This window comes from Oncorhynchus gorbuscha, linkage group LG07, assembly GCF_021184085.1.
Source record: "Oncorhynchus gorbuscha isolate QuinsamMale2020 ecotype Even-year linkage group LG07, OgorEven_v1.0, whole genome shotgun sequence".
Taxonomy (NCBI): domain Eukaryota; kingdom Metazoa; phylum Chordata; class Actinopteri; order Salmoniformes; family Salmonidae; genus Oncorhynchus; species Oncorhynchus gorbuscha.
The window spans coordinates 87,908,887-87,929,508 of NC_060179.1; the positions used below are offsets into that span (position 1 = coordinate 87,908,887).

General features: G+C 43.1%; 1 protein-coding gene across 1 annotated transcript in view; it reads left to right on the forward strand.

The window, feature by feature from the left end:
- The window catches only part of LOC124039069, a 35,847-nt gene extending 17,974 nt beyond the window's left edge, over positions 1-17,873 (forward strand). Inside the window, exons 3-4 of the mRNA XM_046354949.1 lie at positions 14,444-14,544; positions 17,847-17,873. Of these exons, the coding sequence (XP_046210905.1) occupies positions 14,444-14,544; positions 17,847-17,873 (128 nt within the window). The remainder of the gene's footprint in view (positions 1-14,443; positions 14,545-17,846) is intronic.
- The last annotated feature ends 2,749 nt before the right edge of the window (positions 17,874-20,622 follow it).

Consider the following 20,622-nt stretch of genomic DNA (forward strand, 5'->3'; position numbering starts at 1 on the left):
TCACCTCCTCCCTGTAGGCCGTCTCGTCGTTGTTGGTAATCAAGCCTACCACTGTTGTGTCGTCCGCAAACTTGATGATTGAGTTAGAGGCGTGCGTGGCCACGCAGTCGTGGGTGAACAGGGAGTACAGGAGAGGGCTCAGAACGCAGCCTTGTGGAGCCCCCGTGTTGAGGATCAGCGGGGAGGAGATGCTGTTGCCTACCCTCACCACCTGGGGGCGGCCCGTCAGGAAGTCCAGTACCAAGTTGCACAGGGCGGGGTCGAGCTTGATGACGAGCTTGGAGGGTACTATGGTGTTGAATGCCGAGCTGTAGTCGATGAACAGCATTCTCACATAGGTATTCCTCTTGTCCAGGTGGGTTAGGGCAGTGTGCAGTGTGGTTGAGATTGCGTCGTCTGTGGATCTATTTGGGCGGTAAGCAAATTGGAGTGGGTCTAGGGTGTCAGGTAGGGTGGAGGTGATATGGTCCTTCACTAGTCTCTCAAAGCACTTCATGATGACGGAAGTGAGTGCTACGGGGCGGTAGTCGTTTAGCTCAGTTACCTTAGCTTTCTTGGGAACAGGAACAATGGTGGCCCCCTTGAAGCATGTGGGAACAGCAGACTGGTATAGGGATTGATTGAATATGTCCGTAAACACATCGGCCAGCTGGTCTGCGCATGCTCTGAGGGCGCGGCTGGGGATGCCGTCTGGGCCTGCAGCCTTGTGAGGGTTAACACGTTTAAATGTCTTACTCACCTCGGCTGCAGTGAAGGAGAGACCGCATGTTTTCGTTGCAGGCCGAGTCAGTGGCACTGTATTGTCCTCAAAGCGGGCAAAAAAAGTTATTTAGTTTGCCTGGGAGCAAGACATCCTGGTCCGTGACTGGGCTGGATTTCTTCCTGTAGTCCGTGATTGACTGTAGACCCTGCCACATGCCTCTTGTGTCTGGGCCGTTGAATTGAGATTCTACTTTGTCTCTGTACTGACGCTTAGCTTGTTTGATAGCCTTGCGGAGGGAATAGCTGCACTGTTTGTATTCTGTCATGTTACCAGACACCTTGCCCTGATTAAAAGCAGTGGTTCGCGCTTTCAGTTTCACGCGAATGCTGCCATCAATCCACGGTTTCTGTTTAGGGAATCTTTTTATCGTTGCTATGAGAACGACATCTTCAACGCACGTTCTAATGAACTCGTACACCGAATCAGCGTATTCAGCAATATTTTTATCTGACGCAATCCGAAACATGTCCCAGTCCACGTGATGGAAGCAGTTGGACAGACCTCAGCGTGGGAGCCTCTTGTTTAAGTTTCTGTCTGTAGGCAGGGATCAACAAAATGGAGTCGTGGTCAGCTTTTCCGAAAGGGGGGCGGGGCAGGGCCTTATATGCATCGCGGAAGTTAGAGTAACAATGAGCCAAGGTTTTACCACCCCTGGTTGCGCAATCGATATGCTGATAAAATTTAGGGAGTCTTGTTTTCAGATTGGCTTTGTTAAAATCCCCAGCTATAATATATATACGGCTGTGATTATAATCGAAGAGAATTCTCTTGGTAGATAATGTGTTCTACATTTGATTGTGAGGAATTCTAAATCAGGTGAACAGAAGGATTTGAGTTCCTGTATGTTTCTTTCATCACACCATGTCTCGTTAGTCATGAGGCATACGCCCCCGCCACTCTTCTTACCAGAAAGATGTTTGTTTCTGTCGGCGCGATGCGTGGAGAAACCCGTTGGCTGCACCGCCCCGGATAGCGTCTTCCCAGTGAGCCATGTTTCCGTGAAGCAGAGGACGTTACAGTCTCTGATGTCCCTCTGGAATGCTACCCTTGCTCGGATTTCATTAACCTTGTTCTCAAGAGACTGGACATTGGCAAGAAGAATGCTAGGGAGTGGTGCGCGATGTGCCCGTGTCCTGAGTCTGACCAGAAGACCGCTACGTTTCCCTCTTTTACGAAGTCGCTTTTTTGGGGGCTCGCTGCATGGAATCAATTCCGTTGACCTGTTTGTAAGGCAGAACACAGGATCCGCGTCACGGAAAACAGATTCTTGGTCGTACTGATGGTGAGTTGACGCTGATCTTATATTCAGTAGTTCTTCTCGACTGTATGTAATGAAACCTAAGATGACCTGGGGTGCTAATGTAAGAAATAACACATAAAAAAAAAAAAAAACTGCATAGTTTCCTAGGAACGCGAAGCGAGGCGGCCATCTTCTGCAGTTCTTCATGATATCTCTGAAAAAAAAGAGACGGATTACCTAAAAGATGATGACAATGCCCCCATCCACAAGGCACGAGTGGTCACTGAATGGTTTGATGAGCATGAAAACTATATCAACTATATGCCATGGTCATCTCACTCATCAGATCTCAACCCAATATACCATGGCCTCTCAGTCACCAGATCTCAACCCAATATACCATGGCCTCTCAGTCACCAGATCTCAACCCAATATACCATGGCCTCTCAGTCACCAGATCTCAACCCAATATACCATGGCCACCTCACTCATCAGATCTCAACCCAATATACCATGGCCTCTCAGTCACCAGATCTCAACCCAATATACCATGGCCTCTCAGTCACCAGATCTCAACCCAATATACCATGGCCATCTCACTCACCAGATCTCAACCCAATATACCATGGCCTCTCACTCATCAGATCTCAACCCAATATACCATGGCCTCTCAGTCACCAGATCTCAACCCAATATACCATGGCCTCTCACTCACCAGATCTCAACCCAATATACCATGGCCATCTCACTCACCAGATCTCAACCCAATATACCATGGCCTCTCAGTCACCAGATCTCAACCCAATATACCATGGCCATCTCACTCACCAGATCTCAACCCAATATACCATGGCCTCTCAGTCACCAGATCTCAACCCAATATACCATGGCCATCTCACTCACCAGATCTCAACCCAATATACCATGGCCTCTCAGTCACCAGATCTCAACCCAATATACCATGGCCATCTCACTCACCAGATCTCAACCCAATATACCATGGCCTCTCAGTCACCAGATCTCAACCCAATATACCATGATCTCAATCTCACTCATCAGATCTCAACCCAATATACCATGGCCTCTCAGTCACCAGATCTCAACCCAATATACCATGGCCTCTCAGTCACCAGATCTCAACCCAATATACCATGCCTCTCATCATCAGCCAATCTACCAGTCACCAGATCTCAACCCAATATACCATGGCCTCTCAGTCACCAGATCTCAACCCAATATACCATGGCCATCTCACTCACCAGATCTCAACCCAATATACCATGGCCATCTCAGTCACCAGATCTCAACCCAATATACCATGGTCATCTCACTCACCAGATCTCAACCCAATTGAATACATATGTGAGATTCTGAAACGGTGCCTGAGACAGTGTTTTCCTTCACCATCAACAAAACACCAAATTGTGGAATTTATTTTGTGGAAGAACGGTGTCGCATCCCTCCAATAGAGTTCCACATACATGTAGAATCTATGCCAAGATGCATTCTGGCTCGTGGTGGCCCTGCTTCTTATTAAGATACTTGGGTAATGTTGGTGTTTCCTTTGTTTTGGCAGTTACCTGTAGTACACACTAGCTAGCTGGCTAGTACACAAACAGTGGCAAGAAAAGGTACGAACCCTTTGGAATGACCTGGATTTCTGCATACATTGATCATAAAATGTGATCTGAACTTCATCTAGGTCACAACAATAGACCAACACAGTCTGCTTAAACTAACAACGCACAAACAATTATATGTTTTCATGTCTTTATTGAACACACCACGTACACATTCAGAGTGCAGTGCTAGAAAAGAATGTGAAACCTTGGATTTAATAACTGGTTGACCCTCCTTTGGCAGCAATAACCTCAACCAAATGTTTTCTGTAGTTGCCGGATCAGACCTGCACAACGGTCAGGAACACTGTCAAAACTGTCTCAGTTCAGCAATATTCTTGGGATGTTTGGTGTGAACCGCTCTCTTGTGGTCATGCCACAGCATCTCAATCGGGTTGAGGTCAGGACTCTGACTGGGCCACTCCAGGAGGTTTATTTTCTTCAATTGAAGCCATTCTGTTGTTGATTTACTTCTGTGTTTTGGGTTGTTGTCCTGTTGCATCACCCAACTTCTGTTGAGCTTCAAGTGGAGGACTGATTGCCTAACATTCTCCTGCAAAATGTCTTGATAAACTTGGGAATTCATTTTCCTGTTGATGATAGCAAGCTGTCCAGGCTCTGAGGCAGCAAAGCAGCCCCAAACCATGGAGCTCCCTTCACCATACTTTACATTTGGGATGCGGTTTTGATGTTGGTGTGCTGTGCCTTTTTCTCCACACATAGCATTGTGTGTTCCTTCCAAACAACTCAACTGTAGTTTCATCTGTCCAGAATGTGTTTCCAGTAGAGCTGTGGAACATCCAGATGTGCAGCATTGTGGCATCTTCCCTGGTGTCCTCCCATGAACACCATTCTTGTTTAGTGTTTTATGTATCGTAGACTCGTCAACAGAGATGTTAGCATGTTCCAGAGATTTCTGTATGTCTTCAGCTGACAATCTAGGATTTTTCTTAACCTCATTGAGCATGCTGTGCTGTGCTCTTGCGGTCACCTTTGCAGGACGGCCACTCAGGGAGAGTAGCAACAATGCTGAACTTTCTCCATTTAAAGACAATTTGTCTTACTGTGGACTGATGAACATCAAGGCTTTTAGAGATACTTGTGTAACCCTTTCCAGCTTTATGCAAGTTAACAATTCTTAATCTTAGGTCTTCTGAGATCTCTTTTGTTCGAGGCATGGTTAACATCAGAAAATGCTTCTTGTGAATAGCAAACTCAAATTTTGTGAGTGTTTTTTATAAGGCAGGGCTGCTCTAACCAACATCTCCAATCTCATCTCCTTGATTGGACTCCAGATCAGCTGACTCCTGACTCCAATTAGCTTTTGGAGAAGTCATTAGCCTAGGAGTTCACATGCTTTTTCCAACCTATACAGTGAATGTTTAATTATGTATTCAATATAGACAGGAAAAATACAATCATTTGTATGTTATTAGTTTAACCACACTATGTTTGTGTATTGTTGTAATTTAGATGAAGATCAGATCAAATATGATGACCACTTCATGCAGAAATCCAGGTAAATCCAAAGGGTTCACATACTGTTTCTTGCCACTGTATTGACTGGAGCCAGACCCTATTGAACCCAACTCTTTCTTGGCACTACTTGGGACACCTCACACACATCCTCCAGTCTAGGGTCAGCAGATAGACCATACTCACTGGCTGGGCTGTGGGACAGTGAACGTGCATTGTGGTGAACAACTCCCTTCTACCAGCCAATGAGCATCCAGGATCCAAACAACCCATTTATTCCTGGGGATAAGCACCTTAGAGCAGAACCATTTAGAGAGTTGTTTTTTAAATATGTTAATGGAGCATTAAAACGCATTAAAACGTTTCCCTACTCAAAATGCACAGAGAGAGTTAACCTCTAGAGAGAGAAGGGAAATACTTTACTCAAAATGCACAGAGAGTTAACCTCTAGAGAGAGAAGGAAAACACTTTACTCAAAATGCACAGAGAGATTATTATTGAAGATGAACACGTCGCTCTGCAGCAAACGAGCATTATCCATTAGATCCAAGAATGACACAGCATTATCCATTAGATCCAAGAATGACACAGCATTATCCATTAGATCCACGAATGACACAGCATTATCCATTAGATCCAAGAATGACACAGCATTATCCATTAGATCCACGAATGACACAGCATTATCCATTAGTTCCAAGAATGACACAGCATTATCCATTAGATCCACGAATGACACAGCATTGTCCATTAGTTCCAAGAATGACACAGCATTATCCATTAGATCCACGAATGACACAGCATTATCCATTAGTTCCAAGAATGGCACAGCATTATCCATTAGATCCAAGAATGACACAGCATTCTCCATTAGATCCACGAATGACACAGCATTATTCATTAGTTCCAAGAATGACACAGCATTATCCATTAGTTCCAAGAATGACACAGCATTATCCATTAGAGCCAAGAATGACACAGCATTCTCCATTAGATCCACGAATGACACAGCATTATTAATTAGTTCCAAGAATGACACAGCATTATCCATTAGTTCCAAGAATGACACAGCATTATCCATTAGTTCCAAGAATGACACAGCATTATCCATTAGATCCAAGAATGACACAGCATTAGTGTTCATTAGATCCAAGAGTCTGGGTTCATTAGATCCAAGAATGAGACAGAGTCAGGGTTCATTAGATCCAAGAATGACACAGCATTGGCCTTCATTAGATCCAAGAATGAGACAGAGTCAGGGTTCATTAGATCCAAGAATGAGACAGAGTCAGGGTTCATTAGATCCAAGAATGACACAGAGTCAGGGTTCATTAGATCCAAGAATGAGACAGAGTCAGGGTTCATTAGATCCAAGAATGACACAGAGTCAGGGTTCATTAGATCCAAGAATGACACAGCGTTAAGGTTCATTAGATCCAAGAATGACACAGAGTCAGTGTTCATTAGATCCAAGAATGACACAGAGTCAGGGTTCATTAGATCCAAGAATGACACAGAGTCAGGGTTCAATAGATCCAAGAATGACACAGAGTCAGGGTTGGTAGGATGTTAGTGTTCATGACTGATGTTGTTGATGTGGTAGGATGTTATGGTTCATGGCTGATGTTGTTGATGTGGTAGGATGTCAGGGTTCATGACTGATGTTGTTGATGTGGTAGGATGTTAGGGGTCATGACTGATGTTGTTGATGTGGTAGGATGTTAGTGTTCATCACTAATGTTGTTGATGTGGTAGGATGTTAGGGTTCATGACTGATGGTGTTGATGTGGTAGGATGTTATGGTTCATGACTGATGGTGTTGATGTGGTAGGATGTTAGGGTTCATGACTGATGTTGTTGATGTGGTAGGATGTTATGGTTCATGACTGATGGTGTTGATGTGGTAGGATGTTAGGGTTCATGACTGATGTTGTTGATGTGGTAGGATGTTATGGTTCATGACTGATGGTGTTGATGTGGTAGGATGTTAGGGTTCATGACTGATGGTGTTGATGTGGTAGGATGTTAGGGTTCATGACTGATGTTGTTGATGTGGTAGGATGTTAGGGGTCATGACTGATGTTGTTGATGTGGTAGGATGTTAGTGTTCATCACTAATGTTGTTGATGTGGTAGGATGTTAGGGTTCATGACTGATGCTGTTGATGTGGTAGGATGTTAGGGTTCATGACTGATGTTGTTGATGTGGTAGGATGTTAGGGGTCATGACTGATGTTGTTGATGTGGTAGGATGTTAGTGTTCATCACTAATGTTGTTGATGTGGTAGGATGTTAGGGTTCATGACTGATGTTGTTGATGTGGTAGGATGTTAGGGTTCATGACTGATGTTGTTGATGTGGTAGGATGTTAGGGTTCATGACTGATGTTGTTGATGTGGTAGGATGTTATGGTTCATGACTGATGTTGTCATGTTGTTGATGTGGTAGGATGTTAGGGTTCATGACTGATGTTGTTGATGTGGTAGGATGTTAGGGTTCATGACTGATGTTGTCATGTTGTTGATGTGGTAGGATGTTATGATTCATGACTGATGTTGTCATGTTGTTGATGTGGTAGGATGTTAGTGTTCATGACTGATGTTGTTGATGTGGTAGGATGTTAGTGTTCATCACTAATGTTGTTGATGTGGTAGGATGTTAGGGTTCATGACTGATGTTGTCATGTTGTTGATGTGGTAGGATGTTAGGGTTCCTGGCTGATGTTGTTGATGTGGTAGGATGTTAGGGTTCATGGCTGATGTTGTTGATGTGGTAGGATGTTATGATTCATGACTGATGTTGTTGATGTGGTAGGATGTTAGGGTTCATGACTGATGTTGTCATGTTGTTGATGTGGTAGGATGTTATGGTTCATGACTGATGTTGTTGATGTGGTAGGATGTTATGGTTCATGACTGATGTTGTTGATGTGGTAGGATGTTATGGTTCATGACTGATGTTGTTGATGTGGTAGGATGTTAGGGTTCATGACTGATGTTGTTGTTGTTGTGGTAGGATGTTGTTGATGTGGTAGGATGTTAGGGTTCATCACTAATGTTGTTGATGTGGTAGGATGTTAGGGTTCATCACTGATGTTGTTGATGTGGTAGGATGTTAGGGTTCATGACTGATGTTGTCCTGTTGTTGATGTGGTAGGATGTTAGTGTTCATGACTGATGTTGTAATGTTGTTGATGTGGTAGGATGTTAGGGTTCATGACTGATGTTGTTGATGTGGTAGGATGTTAGTGTTCATGACTGATGTTATCATGTTGTTGATGTGGTAGGATGTTAGGGTTCATGACTGATGTTGTCCTGTTGTTGATGAGGTAGGATGTTAGGGTTCATGACTGATGTTGTTGATGTGGTAGGATGTTAGGGTTCATGGCTGATGTGTTGATGTGATGGTAGGATGTTAGGGTTCATGATGTTGTCATGTTGTTGATGTGGTAGGATGTTATGGTTCATGACTGATGTTGTCATGTTGTTGATGTGGTAGGATGTTAGGGTTCATGACTGATGTTGTTGATGTGGTAGGATGTTAGTGTTCATGGCTGATGTTGTCATGTTGTTGATGTGGTAGGATGTTAGGGTTCATGGCTGATGTTGTCATGTTGTTGATGAGGTAGGATGTTAGGGTTCATGACTGATGTTGTTGATGTGGTAGGATGTTATGGTTCATGACTGATGTTGTTGATGTGGTAGGATGTTAGGGTTCATGACTGATGTTGTTGATGTGGTAGGATGTTAGGGTTCATGACTGATGTTGTTGATGTGGTAGGATGTTATGGTTCATGACTGATGTTGTTGATGTGGTAGGATGTTAGGGTTCATGGCTGATGTTGTCATGTTGTTGATGAGGTAGGATGTTAGGGTTCATGGCTGATGTTGTCCTGTTGTTGATGTGGTAGGATGTTAGGGTTCATGACTGATGTTGTTGATGTGGTAGGATGTTAGGGTTCATGGCTGATGTTGTTGATGTGGTAGGATGTTAGGGTTCATGACTGATGTTGTTGATGTGGTAGGATGTTATGGGTTCATCACTGATGTTGTTGATGTGGTAGGATGTTAGGGTTCATGACTGATGTTGTTGATGTGGTAGGATGTTAGGGTTCATGATTGGTGTTGTTGATGTGGTAGGATGTTAGGGTTCATGACTGATGTTGTCCTGTTGTTGATGTGGTAGGATGTTAGGGTTCATGACTGATGTTGTCCTGTTGTTGATGAGGTAGGATGTTAGGGTTCATGGCTGATGTTGTTGATGTGGTAGGATGTTAGGGTTCATGACTGATGTTGTCATGTTGTTTAGGATGATGGTAGGATGTGGTATGTTAGGGTTCATGACTGATGTTGTTGATGTGGTAGGATGTTAGGGTTCATGACTGATGTTGTTGATGTGGTAGGATGTTAGGGTTCATGACTGATGTTGTCCTGTTGTTGGTGTGGTAGGATGTTAGGGTTCATGGCTGATGTTGTTGATGTGGTAGGATGTTGTCATGTTGTTGATGAGGTAGGATGTTATGGTTCATGACTGATGTTGTTGATGTGGTAGGATGTTAGGATTCATGATTGATGTTGTTGATGTGGTAGGATGTTATGGTTCATGACTGATGTTGTTGATGTGGTAGGATGTTAGAATTCATGATTGATGTTGTTGATGTGGTAGGATGTTAGGGTTCATGGCCGATGTTGTCATGTTGTTGATGTGGTAGGATGTTAGGGTTCATGACTGATGTTGTCCTGTTGTTGATGAGGTAGGATGTTATGGATTCATGACTGATGTTGTTGATGTGGTAGGATGTTAGGGTTCATGACTGATGTTGTTGATGTGGTAGGATGTTAGGGTTCATGACTGATGTTGTTGATGTGGTAGGATGTTAGGGTTCATGACTGATGTTGATGTGGTAGGATGTTAGGGTTCATGACTGATGTTGTTGATGTGGTAGGATGTTAGGGTTCATGACTGATGTTGTCCTGTTGTTGATGAGGTAGGATGTTAGGGTTCATGGCTGATGTTGTTGATGTGGTAGGATGTTATGGTTCATGACTGATGTTGTTGATGTGGTAGGATGTTAGGGTTCATGGCTGATGTTGTTGATGTGGTAGGATCTTAGGGTTCATGGCTGATGTTGTTGATGTGGTAGGATGTTAGGGTTCATGGCTGATTTTGTTGATGTGGTAGGATGTTAGGGTTCAGACTGATGTTGTTGATGTGGTAGGATGTTAGGGTTCATGACTGATGGCTGATGTTATTGATGTTGTTGATGTGGTAGGATGTTAGGGTTCATGACTGATGTTTGTTGATGTGGTAGGATGTTAGGGTTCATGACTGATGTTGTTGATGTGGTAGGATGTTAGGTTCATGACTGATGTTGTCCTGTTGTTGATGTGGTAGGATGTTAGGGTTCATGACTGATGTTGTCATGTTGTTGATGAGGTAGGATGTTATGGTTCATGACTGATGTTGTTGATGTGGTAGGATGTTAGGGATTCATGATTGATGTTGTTGATGTGGTAGGATGTTATGGTTCATGACTGATGTTGTCATGTTGTTGATGTGGTAGGATGTTAGGGTTCATCTGACTAATGTTGTCATGTTGTTGATGTGGTAGGATGTTAGGGTTCATGACTGATGTTGTCCTGTTGTTGGTGTGGTAGGATGTTAGGGTTCATGACGATGTTGTCATGTTGTTGATGAGGTAGGATGTTATGGTTCATGACTGATGTTGTTGATGTGGTAGGATGTTAGGATTCATGATTGATGTTGTTGATGTGGTAGGATGTTGTGGTTCATGACTGATGTTGTTGATGTGGTAGGATGTTAGAATTCATGATTGATGTTGTTGATGTGGTAGGATGTTAGGGTTCATGGTTCATGACGATGTTGTCATGTTGTTGATGTGGTAGGATGTTAGGGTTCATGACTGATGTTGTCCTGTTGTTGATGAGGTAGGATGTTAGGATTCATGACTGATGTTGTTGATGTGGTAGGATGTTAGGGTTCATGACTGATGTTGTTGATGTGGTAGGATGTTAGGGTTCATGACTGATGTTGTTGATGTGGTAGGATGTTAGGGTTCATGACTGATGTTGATGTGGTAGGATGTTAGGGTTCATGACTGATGTTGTCCTGTTGTTGATGTGGTAGGATGTTAGGGTTCATGGCTGATGTTGTTGATGTGGTAGGAGGGTTCATGACTGATGTTTCATGGTGATGTTGTTGATGTGGTAGGATGTTAGGGTTCATGGCTGATGTTGTTGATGTGGTAGGATGTTAGGGTTCATGACTGATGTTGTTGATGTGGTAGGATGTTAGGGTTCATGACTGATGTTGTTGATGTGGTAGGATGTTAGGGTTCATGACTGATGTTGTCCTGTTGTTGATGTGGTAGGATGTTAGGTTCATGACTGATGTTGTTGATGTGGTAGGATGTTAGGGTTCATGGCTGATGTTGTCATGTTGTTGATGTGGTAGGATGTTATGATTCATGACTGATGTTGTTGATGTGGTAGGATGTTAGGGTTCATGGCCGATGTTGTCATGTTGTTGATGTGGTAGGATGTTAGGGTTCATGACTGATGTTGTCCTGTTGTTGATGAGGTAGGATGTTAGGGTTCATGGCTGATTTTGTTGATGTGGTAGGATGTTAGGGTTCATTGCTGATGTTGATGTGGTAGGATTTTAGGGTTCATGACTGATGTTGTTGATGTGGTAGGATGTTAGTGGTTCATGACTGATGTTGTCCTGTTGTTGGTGTGGTAGGATGTTAGGGTTCATGACTGATGTTGTCATGTTGTTGATGTGGTAGGATGTTATGGTTCATGACTGATGTTGTTGATGTGGTAGGATGTTAGGGTTCATGACTGATGTTGATGTTGTTGATGTGGTAGGATGTTATGGTTCATGACTGATGTTGTCATGTTGTTGATGTGGTAGGATGTTAGGGTTCATGACTGATGTTGTCATGTTGTTGATGTAGGATGTTAGGATGACTGATGTTGTTGTTGTTGGATTAGGATGTTATGGGTTCATGACTGATGTTGTTGATGTGGTAGGATGTTAGGGTTCATGACTGATGTTGTCATGTTGTTGATGTGGTAGGATGTTAGTGGTTCATGGCTGATGTTGATGTGGTAGGATTTAGGGTTCATGACTGATGTTGTTGATGTGGTAGGATGTTAGTGTTCATGACTGATGTTGTCATGTTGTTGATGTGGTAGGATGTTAGTGTTCATGACTGATGTTGTCATGTTGTTGATGTGGTAGGATGTTATGGTTCATGACTGATGTTGTTGATGTGGTAGGATGTTAGGGTTCATGACTGATGTTGTCATGTTGTTGATGTGGTAGGATGTTAGTGTTCATGACTGATGTTGTCATGTTGTTGATGTGGTAGGATGTTAGGGTTCCTGACTGATGTTGTTGATGTGGTAGGATGTTATGGTTCCTGACTGATGTTGTTGATGTGGTAGGATGTTAGGGTTCATGACTGATGTTGTTGATGTGGTAGGATGTTAGGGTTCATGGCTGATGTTGTTGATGTGGTAGGATGTTAGGGTTCCTGACTGATGTTGTTGATGTGGTAGGATGTTAGGGTTCATGACTGATGTTGTTGATGTGGTAGGATGTTAGGGTTCATGACTGATGTTGTTGATGTGGTAGGATGTTAGGGTTCATGACTGATGTTGTTGATGTGGTAGGATGTTAGGGTTCATGACTGATGTTGTTGATGTGGTAGGATGTTAGGGTTCACTGATGTTGTAGGATGTTGTTGATGTGGTAGGATGTTAGGAGGGTTCATGGATGATGTTTGTGATGTTGTTGATGAGGTAGGATGTTAGGGTTCATGACTGATGTTGTTGATGTGGTAGGATGTTAGGGTTCATGACTGATGTTGTTGATGTGGTAGGATGTTATGGTTCATGACTGATGTTGTCCTGTTGTTGATGTGGTAGGATGTTAGGGTTCATGGCTGATGTTGTTGATGTGGTAGGATGTTAGGGTTCATGACTGATGTTGTTGATGTGGTAGGATGTTAGGGTTCATGACTGATGTTGTTGATGTGGTAGGATGTTAGGGTTCATGACTGATGTTGTTGATGTGGTAGGATGTTATGGTTCATGACTGATGTTTGTTCCTGTTGTTGATGTGGTAGGATGTTAGGGTTCATGACTGATGTTGTCCTTGATGATGTGGTAGGATGTTAGGGTTCATGACTGATGTTGTTGATGTGGTAGGATGTTATGGTTCATGACTGATGTTGTTGATGTGGTAGGATGTTAGTGTTCATGACTGATGTTGTCCTGTTGTTTCTAGAGAAAAGGATGGGACTCTTTCTATTTCAGATCTGTCTAAGCCAGCACACCATTATTAGTGATAGGTGATACAGGGCAGGGTAAGTTTGGTTTCCCTTACGTGATTTCATAGGGACAAAATCATCCCCCCTGCTTCCTTCTGTAGGCTTGGATCCAAACTACATGTTTCACAAAGACACTAAATGAATTAATTAATTAATCAGTTTTACATCCAAGCTATCTTTCTAAATCATGTAGCGCGTATCGTCAAGATCGCAGATTTGAGAGAAACAACAAATGCCGGTACATATACGTGTCTTATATCTACTGAAAGCTTAAATTATTGTTAATATAACTGCACTGTCCAATTTACAGTAGCCATTACTGCAAAAAATGCCATGCTATTGTTTGAGGAGAGCTCCTAACAGCAAAACATTTCTTTCTTCGTGATAGGTTTGATAAATTAACCTCTGAATGTAAAATGTGTACTTACATTCTGATATCTTGCTCTGATTTATCATCCAAAGGGTCCCAGAGATAACATGAAGTGTTGTTTTATTAGATAAAATCCTTTCATATCCTAAAAAGACCCATATAGCATGCACGATCGACTTTGTATTTCCACTCGTTCAATTTGCAAAGAAAGGAATCTGTAAAAATCTCACCCTAAACATTGTTTCAACGAGTCAAATCACGTTCATATCTATTCCTCAGAGATCTTAGAAGTTAACCAGACTTCACAATATCATTAGGGGTGTAGTATATCCTATAGGACACCATATCAGAGATCCTAGAAGGTAACCAGACTTCACTATATCATTAGGGGTGTAGTATATCCTATAGGACACCATATCAGAGATCCTAGAACGTAACCAGACTTTCCACAAATTTCAAAGTGTTTCCTTTTAAATGGTATCAAGAATATGCATATCCTTGCTTCAAGTCCTGAGCTACAGGCAGTTAGATTTGGGTATGTCATTTAGGTGAATAATAAAAAATGGTGGCTATCCCTAAAAAGTTTTAATAACATGTCTCCCTGTTTCTCTCTATAGATGACTGGAGCAACGCGGACGCCAGTTGCCATGAGTTACTGAGAGCAGAACTGCGACTGCTTCCTCTCAGAACCAAGATGGAGGCCTCTATCTACCAAAGGGTAATGCCCATAGCGATAAATAAAGGACTAGATGGATAAAACCCATTTTAGCATGGACATTACCATTTAGGTCTTCCACCATTTTAAAGTATATAACTGGGTGGGGATCCAGAGCATTGTCTTCTTCTTCTTCATGTTGGGTTGCCTGTGGCTGATTTAAGCTATATCACCACCATCTAGTAGCCACAATATATAAATGAGACAAGATTTGGTTCAGTACTCCAGCACTGCAGGTGGTGTTAAATCACCAATATTTATATTGACACTTTTTTCAAACGCAAAAGAAGAAGAACAATAACAACTTTAAAATGAAGCGAGCCTCATTGGTACTACCTGTGTTGTCACGGACACCACAAGGGTACAGAGACAAAGATGAGTCCTATATCTATGTATATGGTCCCTACACTTCATCTGGTCTATTTTTCAAGACCACAGTCATATGGCCTGGATTTTTAACACTACCTAACCAGGCCAAGCTGTACTGGTCTGGCCTGGTTACTGATCAACTACCTAACCAGGCCAAGCTGTACTGGTCTGGCCTGGTTACTGATCAACTACCTAACCAGGCCAAGCTGTACTGGTCTGGCCTGGTTACTGATCAACTACCTAACCAGGCCAAGTTGTACTGGTCTGGCCTGGTTACTGATCAACTAGCTAACCAGGCCAAGTTGTACTGGTCTGGCCTGGTTACTGATCAACTACCTAACCAGGCCAATCTGTACTGGTCTGGCCTGGTTACTGATCAACTACCTAACCAGGCCAATCTGTACTGGTCTGGCCTGATTACTGATCAACTACCTAACCAGGCCAATCTGTACTGGTCTGGCCTGGTTAATGATCAACTACTGAGCCAGGCCAAGTTGTACTGGTCTGGCCTGATTACTGATCAACTACCTAACCAGGCCAATCTGTACTGGACTGGCCTGGTTACTGATCCACTACTGAGCCAAACCAAGCTGTACTGGGCTGGCCTGGCCTGGTTACTGATCCACTACTGAACCAAACCAAGCTGTACTGGGCTGGCCTGGTTACTGATCCACTACTGAACCAAACCAAGCAGTACTGGGCTGGCCTGGTTACTGATCCACTACTGAACCAAACCAAGCCGTACTGGGCTGGCCTGGTTACTGATCCACTACTGAACCAAACTAAGCTGTACTGGGCTGGTCTGGTTACTGGTCCAACATTGTGCCTGCAACTGTCCTGTGAAAACGTCAGCATAGCCTGCAGCGTCTCAGCTGTTTTCTACCAATGGATGCGATCATTTGTAGAAAACCCATAGTTGCTCTCGTCCCGATCTTGAATTGTCATTTGACCTTTATGCATAATCAATCACAAGCTTTGGAACATTTCCTGTAAACAATCACTGCCTTAATTTTACGGCTTGGGGTTCCGCGAGCGGAACGTTTCGACAACAGCCGGTGAAATGACAGAGCGCGAAATTCAATTATTTTTTAAATAAATGTTTTACTTTCATACATTCACAAGTGCAATACGTCAAATTAAAGCTTAACTTCTTGTTAATCTAGCCATCGTGTCAGATTTCAAAAAGGCTTTACGGCGAAAGCACACCATGCGATTATGTTAGGTCAGTGCCAAGTCACAAAAAACATACAGCCATTTTCCAGCCAAAGAGAGGAGTCACAAAAAGAAGAAATAGAGATAAAATAAATCACTAACCTTTGATCTTCATCAGATGGCACTCATAGGATTTCATGTTACACAATACATGTATGTTTTGTTCAATAAAGTTCATATTTATATCCAGAAATCTTTGTTTACATTTTCGTGTTATATTCAGTAATGTTTTGCCTCCAAAACATCTGGTGAAATTGCAGAGAGCCACATCAATTTACAGAAATACTCATCATAAATGTTGATGAAAGATACAAGTGTTATACATAGGATTAAAGATAAACTTCTCCTTCACGCAACCGCTGTGTCAGATTTTCAAAAAAGCTTTATGGCGAAAGCACACCATGCGATCATCTGAGTACAGCGCTCAGACACCAAAACAAGCCATACAGATACCCATTTACATTTACATTTAAGTCATTTAGCAGACGCTCTTATCCAGAGCGACTTACAAATTGGTGCATTCACCTTATGACATCCAGTGGAACAGTCACTTTACAATAGTGCATATAAATCTTAAAGGGGGGGGTGAGAGGGATTACTTATCCTATCCTAGGTATTCCTTAAAGAGGTGGGGTTTCAGGTGGCTCCGGAAGGTGGTGATTGACTCCGCTGTCCTGGCGTCGTGAGGGAGTTTGTTCCCGCCAAGTTGTGGAGTCAACAAAAGTCAGAAATAGCGTTATAAATATTCACTTACCTTTGATGATCTTCATCGGGAATGCACTCCCAGGAATCCCAGTTCCACAATAAATGTTTGTTTTGTTCAATAAAGTCACTCATTTATGTCCAAGTTCCTCCTTGTTGTTTGCACGTTTAGTTCACTAATTCAAATGCACAAAGTATGGGCACTAAGTCCAGACGAAAAGTACAAAAAAGTTCAATTAAAGTTAATAGAAAACGATGTATATATTTAGGATGTTTTTGGATAAATCTTCAATAATATTCTGTTGTCATTAGAAAGGAAAGGGAACGGAGCTCGCTCTCGCGCTCATGGCCATCCGCGATAAACAACTCATGGCTTTCAGCTGAGCCACTTACTCTGAGTGGTCTTACTCTCTCCCCTTTCACAGCAGAAGCCTGAAACAACTTTCTAAAGACTGTTGACATCTAGTGGAAGCCTTAGGAAGTGCAATCTGACCCCATTTACACTGGATATTGAATAGGCAATGACATGAAAAACTACAAACCTCAGATTTCCCACCTGCTGGTTGTATTTTTCTCAGGTTTTTGCCTGCCATATGATTTCTGTTATACTCACAGACATCATTCAAACAGTTTTAGAAACTTCAGAGCGTTTTCATAGTAGTTCAGTATGTCTTCAGAGCAACATTTCTCCTTGATCCAATTTAGGTAGGTTATTTAGCTAGGTTATTTAGTTAGGTTATTTAACTAGGATATTTGGCTAGGTTATTTTGGCTAGGTTATTTGGCTAGGTTATTTGTCTAGGTTATTTGGCTAGGTTATTTGGCTAGGTTATTTAGTTAGGTTATTTAACTAGGTTAGTTTAGCTAGGCTATTTAGCTCAATTATGAATGAAGAAAGTAAGAGATGAAAATTGATTTGATTCCTTTAGTTTTTGAGATGATTATGAATATAGAGGTTTCTCTTTGTTGAGTTAGTTAATTCACCAAAATAATGTGCTTGTTTTATGCTCCTGTGTGTCTCAGTTGGTACGAGGGTACGAGGTTGTCTAAGACCATGGGTTCGAAGTTTGCAGGGACAACATAGTGTCCTGATTACCCACCCTTCTTTCCAAGTGCACTTGGATTTATCAATGGTGGAATCTGCCTCCAGCTACTTTTTACACCAATCCAATACTTTAAAATCCAAGACAGGGAATGTGCAAGTGTCCTCTTTGTGTTTCCTGTTTGGACAGAGTGGTCATATGTCTGGTTGTCCATTTACTGTAGAAACCTGGAGCAGCTTGTTCCTGCAGTCTGGGCGGGGCCACCACTGTGACCGTTCCTAGAAGCCACACCTTCCACTCCTTATCCAATCAGAGCCCTGACCACACCCAGGAGGAGGAAGGGTCACCGCGGCAACGGCGCATCACAGTTGGTGAGGTCTCCAATCGTAAAACTGGTTTATTGTTGTGTTATTGACACTGTCAATACAGCTAGTACTATTACTCCGATTTAATACCGATACTATACTACTACTACAGATAATGTTGACCTCTTCATATCCTCTTATAACACGTTTGATGTTCTTTATGCACACTACATTATGTGTTACAGCGACTGATATCATCGATACATTTCCCTGTCTATCAATCAGAAGGTTTAGCACAATAAATATAAGACCTTCCTTTGATTCATCTTCCTTGGAAGTACAGAACATGAGCATTTCTGTCCTGTTACATGAGTTGAAAACTTAACAGAGCTCACTTCTCCTTTCCTCCCCTTCTCTTTCCTCCCCTCTGTTTCACTCTCTCTTTCCTCTCCTCTTTCTCTCTCTCTTTCCTCTCCTCTTTCCCCCTCTCTCTTTCTCTCGTTCCTCCCCTCTCTTTCCCTCTCTCTTTCCCCCTCTCTTTCCCCTCTCTTTTTCCATCCCCCTCTCTCTTTTCCTCTCCTCTTTCCCCCTCTCATTCCCCATCTTTTCTCCTCTCTCTCTCCCTCTCTCTCCCCTCCATTCCCCCTCTCTCTCCTCTCTCTTTCCCCTCCTCTTTCCCCCTCTCATTCCCCCTCCATCTTTTCTCCTCTCTTTCCCTCTCTCTCGTTCCCCCCTCTTTTCCCTCTCTTTCCCTCTCTCTTTTTCCTCTCCCTCTCTTTCCCTCTCTTTCCCTTCTCTTTCCCCCCTCTCATTCCCCCTCCATCTTTTCTCCTTTCTTTCCCTCTCTCTCGTTCCTCCCCTCTTTCCCTCTCTCTTTCCCTCTCTCTTTCCCCCTCTCATTCCCCCTCCATCTTTTCTCCTCTCTCTTTCCCTCTCTCTCGTTCCTCCCCTCTCTTTCCCTCTCTCTTTCCCTCTCTCTTTCCCTCTCTCTCGTTCCTCCCCTCTCTTTCCCTCTCTCTTTCCCTCTCTCTTTCCCCCTCTCATTCCCCCTCCATCTTTTCTCCTCTCTCTTTCCCACTCTCTCTTTCCCCTCTCACAGCATCATTCATGCCACAGTCTAATGACCAGAATGGAAGCTTCCCAGAGAAGGTACAGTAACACAGTCAATCCCCATAAAAAGACCTTCAGGGTGGCAACGGCACGGAAACAGAAAGCTGCCCCAAATAGAACTATAAAACACAATGCGTCTGAACTTCAGAAATACAACCCACAATGCATCTGAACTTCAGAAATACAACCCACAATGCGTCTGAACTTCAGACATACAACCCAAACTACTCAAAGCAATGACTCAGCAAATATTCTCAGGATCGTGGTCACATTGCCCAGGTTTTGCCAAAATGGGATTGCATAGAACAGTCCTGTTGACCAGAGCCGGTACACTCTGTAGGGAATAGAGTGCAATTTGGGATGTATCCCTGGTGACCATAGAGAAACATCTGGTACATAGTATGTAGAAGTAAGAAGTGAAAAGTATATTTCCTGTGTTAGCAACAAAGGAATAGAAATGGATAAATTACAGTTATGCTCGAGCCTTGCATTCACGATGATCTATACATCCCTGACTACCGTAGTGTCTGTAATACATCTTCACATTAACAACTGCAAAATTCACAATGATCTATACATCCCTGACTAGCGTAGTGTCTGTAATACATCCTCACAGGACAGACTAAGCACGGTCACACACTGCTATACAGGACAGTCACGGTCACACACTGCTATACAGGACAGACTAAGCACGGTCACACACTGCTATACAGGACAGACTAAGCACGGTCACACACTGCTATACAGGACAGACTAAGCACGGTCACACACTGCTATACAGGACAGACTAAGCACGGTCACACACTGCTGTACAGGACAGACTAAGCACGGTCACACACTGCTATACAGGACAGACTAAGCACGGTCACACACACACTGCTATACAGGACAGACTAAGCACGGTCACACACTGCTATACAGGACAGACTAAGCACGGTCACACACTGCTATACAGGACAGACTAAGCACGGTCACACACTCTATACAGGACACTGCTATACAGGACAGACTAAGCACGGTCACACACTGCTGTACAGGACAGACTAAGCACGGCCACACACTGCTGTACAGGACAGACTAAGCACGTTCACACACTGCTGTACAGGACAGACTAAGCACGGCCACACACTGCTGTACAGGACAGACTAAGCACGTTCACACACTGCTATACAGGACAGACTAAGCACGGTCACACACTGCTATACAGGACAGACTAAGCACGGTCACACACTGCTATACAGGACAGACTAAGCACGGTCACACACTGCTATACAGGACAGACTAAGCACGGTCACACACTGCTATACAGGACAGACTAAGCACGGTCACACACTGCTATAC